General features: G+C 38.7%; 1 protein-coding gene across 1 annotated transcript in view; it reads right to left on the bottom strand.

The window, feature by feature from the left end:
* Positions 1-2419: 2419 nt before the first annotated feature.
* LOC122807736 overlaps positions 2420-6454 on the bottom strand; it is an 875912-nt gene continuing 871877 nt past the window's right edge. The window contains exon 6 of the mRNA XM_044078718.1: positions 2420-3218. Coding sequence (XP_043934653.1) covers positions 2647-3218 — 572 coding nt within the window. The 3' untranslated portion in view covers positions 2420-2646. The remainder of the gene's footprint in view (positions 3219-6454) is intronic.

Here is a 6454-nt window from a genome sequence, read left to right as displayed (position 1 = left end):
TTCTTCGGCCAACAGTAGCCCAATTTCTGCCAGCACCCTGTTGGCTAACAGTACTGGTGGCGGTTGTTGTTAACCCGGGCCTCGACCGATCCAGTATGTAATTATGAAAACTTCTCCACATCAGTAATTTTTTGGCAGAGGTTTTATGCCGGATGCCCTTCCTGACGCAATCCTCCCCATTTATCCGGGCTTGGGACCGGCACAAAGAAATGAACTGGCTTGTGCATCCCCAGTGGCTGGGTTCAAATTGAATGTGATGGAAAAAAACTAATAGCTGGGTATCAGTGAGTGACTGTTTTTACAAGCAAAACTAAAAGGGCATAAGACAAATTGAACATTGGATAGACAGAGTTATATATAGCTAGAAAACAAAAGTATGTAAGGTAGCATATGTATATGTAACTATGTACATAGTTTTGTAATAATACTTGTGTCAATTTATATTGCACATGTTTGAATACATTGTGAAATAGATGTGACATTGTTTCTTTTCTTTATTTTCCTTCATATTTTCTCTGTTGTTTATTTATTGTTGTTTATTTATGTTTTCCTGTAGAAAAAAAACAGCAAAAAATTGCATCATATATGATTTATATCTCTATATCAAAAAATGCAACTCATCGCATTGCAAGTGATTAAACACTATTGGCCAGTCAATAGCCTATAAGAAAAAAACAAATAAACAAAAAAAAAACAGTAAAACATTTTTTTGCAGAAGGTAAGCCCCACTACATCTTCCACTCCTCTGCTAGTTATATATACCAACTCCAAGACTGCAGTAACAGTTGGGAAAAGGAAAAAACCCAGAGCCCCACTGTTCTGTGGTCTCACAAGGAAAAAAAGCTGGTATGCTTCATAAAATGATTTTCTATCAACTGTACTGGATTTTTTTTTTTCATTTTAACAATTTAAACTTTCAACCAAATGTAAGAACTATATATATATATATATATATATATATATATATATATATATATATGTATATAAATACACACACACACACACACACACACACACACACACATACATACATGAGCTTTACACTACGGGGAAGGACCTGGTCAATTTCAAGTTATAAGTAGTCTCATTCTGCATGAAAAATAATATAGTGTGTACTGTGGTACCAAATCCCTGAGTGTCTTTGTGAAACTAGCATACTGGTATGGGTGCATGGTGTGTATCAGTGCTGCTGGTGCCTGAGTTTCAGGCCATGTAGAGGAGCTAGTTGCAGATATAATGCACAGGACTAGTTGGCTACATGCTTGTTCTCCTCTTTGGTATAACAGCGTATAGAAATCCACTGCCTGTTGACCTGTACAAAAATATGGTGGGGACTGCAGAAGCTAAGCAATCACTAAGGCCTCAGTGGAAATCTGTAGGGTTCATACAAGACCAAGCACTTTTTTTTTTGCTTATGCTCTAGTTTCTTGCCGATGTTTCTACTAGTGTTCAGGGGTTGGGCATATAATTGGCACATTGCAGAGACATTACTTAGATATAAAAATGACATATTCCCTCATCAACCTTGTCCCTTCTTGTAAGTAGATGGGTGTCATGGAATCTTCATGGTTAAACCCTGATACAATGTCCCCTTCCATGTCAAGCCAGAGAAAAGCCAGCAGACACCACCACATTATTGCTCTCCCTCACTGGCTGGTTCCACTAACACTCAGTCTGCTAAACAACCTCAAGTCATCTGGGTCATATTCAGGGCTGGCATTGATGGGAGATAGGCAAAAGAAGCCACAGTTACCTCACCTGTCTTGGAAGGGAGATAGCACTAGCTCACTATTAGGGTGACATATAGACACAAAACTGGGTGCTACACCCACAGTGCAATTGATTACTGAGTGCATGTTGCCCTAGTGCAAGGGCACTGGCTAGGTAAGCCAGCAAGCAATGGCATGCTTCCTGCAATAGGTAGCAATTGGTGGATCTCAAAACAACTGCAGAGAGGGAGTGCTACAAAGAGGGGGTTAGGGCACTTTATCACTGCTGGAAGCTGGCCCACTCCCTACCACTTGACTCTCTTCACAGGAGGAATGAATACGTTGATTAGGCAACAACTTTTTATTTTTTGCTTCTCCTCCTCCAAACGTATGTGATGGCTCTACTACCTTATCCAATTGGATCAGATCTTCGAATGAGAGTGACAGGTAGGCATTCCTGGGATAGGTAAAGGTAGTGAGGCCATTGGACATGTCTGTCAGAGGAGGAGCATAAAAATGTTTCTTTTAGGCTGAAAAAGTGCTGTCCTACTGTTAAAGTGCAAACTCTCACTCTCTCTCTTTGTTCACTTCCCCACTTAATGAGGCCAGCTATCAGTCACATTCCTTATATTCTTTACAGAATTACCTTTATGACTCAGACATAGCTACAGTTATTCTATATATTACTTCTTTATTTACATATGTTTTAAACCAGATTTATTTATTTTTCCTTCTTTAAGGCATCCTATTTAATATTTAGACATTTAATAAACAAAATGAGTACTTTTTCATTGGCATGTTGACAACATTGCTACAAAAATTTTTGAAATCTTGACCAGAGATGGACTCCAACTTGAGAAGAAATGCCAGAATCAGAAAATGATAATCAAAACTGAGAAAGTAGGCATTCAATATGCAAATATGTGAAAGGTTTGGACTACTCCAAATGTATGTCATGAGAGAGAAAACTGCCTTGGGTTTGAACCTGCCCAATGGAAGGTATGTTCTCTGGGGCAATAGTTTTATTTGGAGATATAGGAGAGCTTTGTGATTTTTTTACAAACCCTAATTTCTCAAGTGCTTCTTCTCTTGGACTTTTTTGTTCCAGTCCTCCAGCATTGTTTGTGCAGCCAGTGACTGATAATCTTAAAGCATCTCTTGGGCTCTGTTGTTCTTCATGACAACTTCCATCAAGACGGGCAAGCACCTGTGCTCGCAGTTCCTGCACAGAGACTCCAGATCGCAAGATGGTATCAAATTTTTTTACATAAGCAGGATGCAGATTAGGGGACCTTGGTAGTTTAGGGGTACTCTGAGAAGATATCTGAGGTCCATTACAGGCAGATGATGTTACATTTTCTGCATCTATAGACGGACACGTTTCTTCCATTTCATCTCCCGGATTAACTATCTTATCAACCTCCAAGGTTGATGGGGTAGTCACACCAAATGGATTTTGTGCTGCAGTGACATCAGAGTCATCTTTGCTGCTGATACTTGGTGCTGCATCTAGAAGGAAAAGAGGTGCAGTATATCAATTAGTCATGAACTTCATTAACTGCATTTTAATTAACACTGTTTATTTCCATCAATTTTTTCTACATGTACCTTCATTCACTATAATAACTACATAACTTATGAGCTAAAGGCCATCCTTTATTCATGGGGGATTACAGCTAAAAAGAACAATTTATTTTACCCTGCGCCATCCATCCAGGCTATATATATTGCAACTGCATTGGTATGTAGACCTGCTTGACTTGTTTGGAACCCCATTTTGAGTGGTGATGCCACCAGCGTTGGATAATTACTTTGCTGTAATCTACAGCATTCAGACAAAAAATCCTAGGGCTGCATATGCAACAACCAGCTGTTGCTAATATATAAAAAAGTAGAAATCACTTTGATAACTGAATTAATTTGCTGATCTGTTCTGCTTTGCCAAACAAATAATGACAATTATTTAGAATACCTTGTAAATATACTTTTACCTTTCCAAAGGAAGTATTACCTCTTATACAGGATAAAACAGTAAGGTGGCTCTGACATCAGAACATTTAAGAAAAAGGAGGTTATGATGTGGTCCAATGAAAAGTGTTTTTAACTGGAAAGACTCCAACAGACATTTTAACAAAGTCAAGCATCAAGTTAAAGGATGCAAAGCAGAGTGTTTACATACTAAATGAGAAGCTCAACTGGGCAATTCAACATGATTCCTTTAGGAGATTCAGTTTTCACTGCTGAGGACCATCTTAAGTATCACTGTAATATGGATACCCATGTTCTTAAATGCCCTCTGGCATTACAATTTACTTTACTAACCTTCCAATTTCAGCACACTTAAACCTCTAATTTATCCCAAGTCATAGCTCATTAGATGTCAGAGAAGAGTTTATTTCAGTTTTTTATTTGACTCTGCTCTAGAACTATCAACAAACACTTAAATGAACCAGATCAAATGACTTTATTCAGTGTTTGCGGTGTGTAGCATGTTTCCTTTTACCTCACTGCATCATTTCAGTGTCTGTCTCTCTGTCACTCGTTCTTTCTTTCTTTTCTAACACATTCATCTTATCTGATACTTGGAAGCATGCCACTGCAAGTGCTAAGGGTCCTTTCTTTTTCCTTATTTATAATCACCCTCTCACTGTATTACACCAAACTATATTCTGGTGACCTGACAACGCTTTGGTAAGAACACTCAAAGACACATAAAAATAAACTTTTAGATGACATATAAGGATCCTGTGTCACCTACTCTTTATCTTTTTATTAAATAAACTAGAGGCCTTCCATGTCAAACAGTGCATCCCAAGAAGTTGCCTAAAGCCTGTCCTTTGAATTCTTCAGTTTGGTCACTGTTTTGACCTTGCTGTCTCTTCATCAAAGCTTTTCCAATAATTCTATGACTTTTCTGGAAATTAGACTTATTCATAATTCCCCTGAGATGCCTGCCTTGTGACTATAACTATCCTCAATCCAGTCTTCTAATAGTCTGATTCCAATGTTAAGTCAGGACTTATTAAAGATGTTTCATCAACACCATCTGTGTATCACCTATACAAAAGAACATTCTTTGGTACCGCTGTAAGGTTGCTGCTTGCTCACTATTCTGAGTGGTCAAAGTCTCTGATTAGAAACATTGAGACAAAGGCCTGATTCATATATCTGGTCTGTGGCAGGGACCCATTCTGTCCTCTCTGATTATATAGATTTAATCCAAAATGAAATCTATAAAAAGACTGGATTGAGGATAGTTATAGACACAACCCAACCCAACCCACTAGGCTCTAACCCTGAGAATCCAACACAAACAGCCAATGCCTTTAATTCTTTCTTCACTGACACTATCCAAACTCTTGCTAGCCATCTATCTCCTGACACCTCTAATCTGCCTACTCCCACTACCAACCCACCCCCATTATTTCATTTACAACCAGTGTCCACATCCTATATCTGCTCCCTTCTCCAAAAACTAAAACCAACCACCCCTTCAGATGACAAACTAAAGCTATTGCCCATCCCATCTCCATTCTGATAAATAGAACCATAAATGAAGGAACTATCCCCTCTATCTTGAAAATTTCTCATATCATCCCACTACATAAAGGTAGGAACTCCAATGACTTTTCCAACTTTCGTTCCATAGCTCTACTATCCCCACTTGCAAAAATAATGGAAAAGTGCATTCACAGTCAACTTCTTAACCACCTTCTCCATCACAACCTAACAGCCAACTGTCAACATGGATTCAGACCTTTCCACAGTACCACCACTGCCCTGCTATCCTTCACAAACTGTATCAACAAACACCGCAACAAAAATATTCTTTCTTCTGCAGTCTTTATTGATTTATCTAAAGCTTTTGTCATGGTTAATCACCAACTCCTTCTACACATACTGAAATCCCTTTCACTCGACCCTCTGTCTATGAATTGGTTCACATCTTAACTTGAAAACCAACAGCAATCTGTACTCTGGCAAAATAAACTATCTAATTACCTTCCTATCTCCCTAGGTGTTCCACAGGGCTCAATATTAGGTCCACTCCTGTTTTCCATTTATATCAACGACCTTCGTTTAGCCATTCCACTCTCCACCTGCATTCAATATGCAGATGACTCTACTATAATCTGTTCAGCCACTTCCCAAGGCGAACTTCAGTCTCTTACCCAAAAAGCTTTCAATATTGTAGGAACAATGGTTCTCTAACCGCTGCCTCCTCCTAACCCCCCCCCCCCAAAAAAAAACTAAACTGTTACTCTTCACACCAACCCAAAAGTCCACTCCTTTACATTTCACTCTCACATTCAATAATGGGACTCTTATTTCTCCTGACCCAACCACCAAACTCTTCGGAATTACAATTGACAACAACCTCAACTTTGATACGTTAATACCACAATAAAATCAGTTAACAGAAAACTAGGATCCCACTACAAAATCAAACCCTTTCTTACACCAGTGTCAAGGACCGCTATAGCCAGAACTCACTTAATCTCAACCCTACTCTATGCTTCTTCTATATACACCAACCTCTCTAAAAATAACCTCAACAAACTAGCTACATCCTATAACAATATTGCTAGATTTGCTACAGGCTCTCCTATCAGAACTCATCACTGTCTGAATCTAAAACAACTAGGCTGGCTAGAATTTCTTAACCAGCTTCAATTCCACCAAATTACAATAGCCCATAAAACCCTATATCAACCCAGCAACACTCCAATACTCTCTAGCTTCAT

Source organism: Protopterus annectens, chromosome 7.part1 (assembly GCF_019279795.1).
Source record: "Protopterus annectens isolate FY-2018-M chromosome 7.part1, PAN1.0, whole genome shotgun sequence".
NCBI classification, from domain to species: Eukaryota; Metazoa; Chordata; order Ceratodontiformes; family Protopteridae; genus Protopterus; species Protopterus annectens.
Note: the sequence above shows the minus strand (reverse complement) of the source record. Positions and strands in the feature narration are given on the sequence as shown.